Source organism: Crocuta crocuta, unplaced genomic scaffold, assembly GCF_008692635.1.
Source record: "Crocuta crocuta isolate KB4526 unplaced genomic scaffold, BGI_CrCroc_1.0 scaffold2236, whole genome shotgun sequence".
In the NCBI taxonomy this organism is placed as follows: domain Eukaryota; kingdom Metazoa; phylum Chordata; class Mammalia; order Carnivora; family Hyaenidae; genus Crocuta; species Crocuta crocuta.
Window position 1 is genome coordinate 139,384 of NW_027532514.1, and position 348 is coordinate 139,731.

The 348-nt window shown below is 27.0% G+C and overlaps 1 protein-coding gene across 1 annotated transcript in view; it reads right to left on the minus strand.

Annotated features, from left to right (window-relative positions):
• Positions 1-348, minus strand: part of BRWD3 (bromodomain and WD repeat domain containing 3) — a gene marked incomplete at both ends in the record, with an annotated part of 145,811 nt that overhangs the window by 131,623 nt on the left and 13,840 nt on the right. The window contains 2 exon segments of the mRNA XM_077779436.1: positions 190-196; positions 332-341. Coding sequence (XP_077635562.1) covers positions 190-196; positions 332-341 — 17 coding nt within the window.

Sequence of the window (348 nt, forward strand, 5' to 3'; positions counted from 1 at the left end):
GATGATATATATTCATAATACTTTAAATATTAAAACATAATGAATTAAGCATTCATACTATACTAATCAGAGCAGTGATCTTTTAATATCTCTACTCCACAGAATTACAAAAAAGATTTTATATTGTTTACTTCTACTGTATTTACTGTTTTACAACAGAGGGCTCCTTTTATCCCTCTAAGAATTTACTTTTACACTAAGAAAATAAAAATAAGATTGTCAAAATAAGAAAAACTAGAAGAAAATTAGTATTTAGAAAAGCATGGGCACATTTACTTAACATAAAAATATGCTGTTCTCCACTCCTTCCTCTAAAAACTGAAAATCTTACCTTTGGCTTCCTGTAAC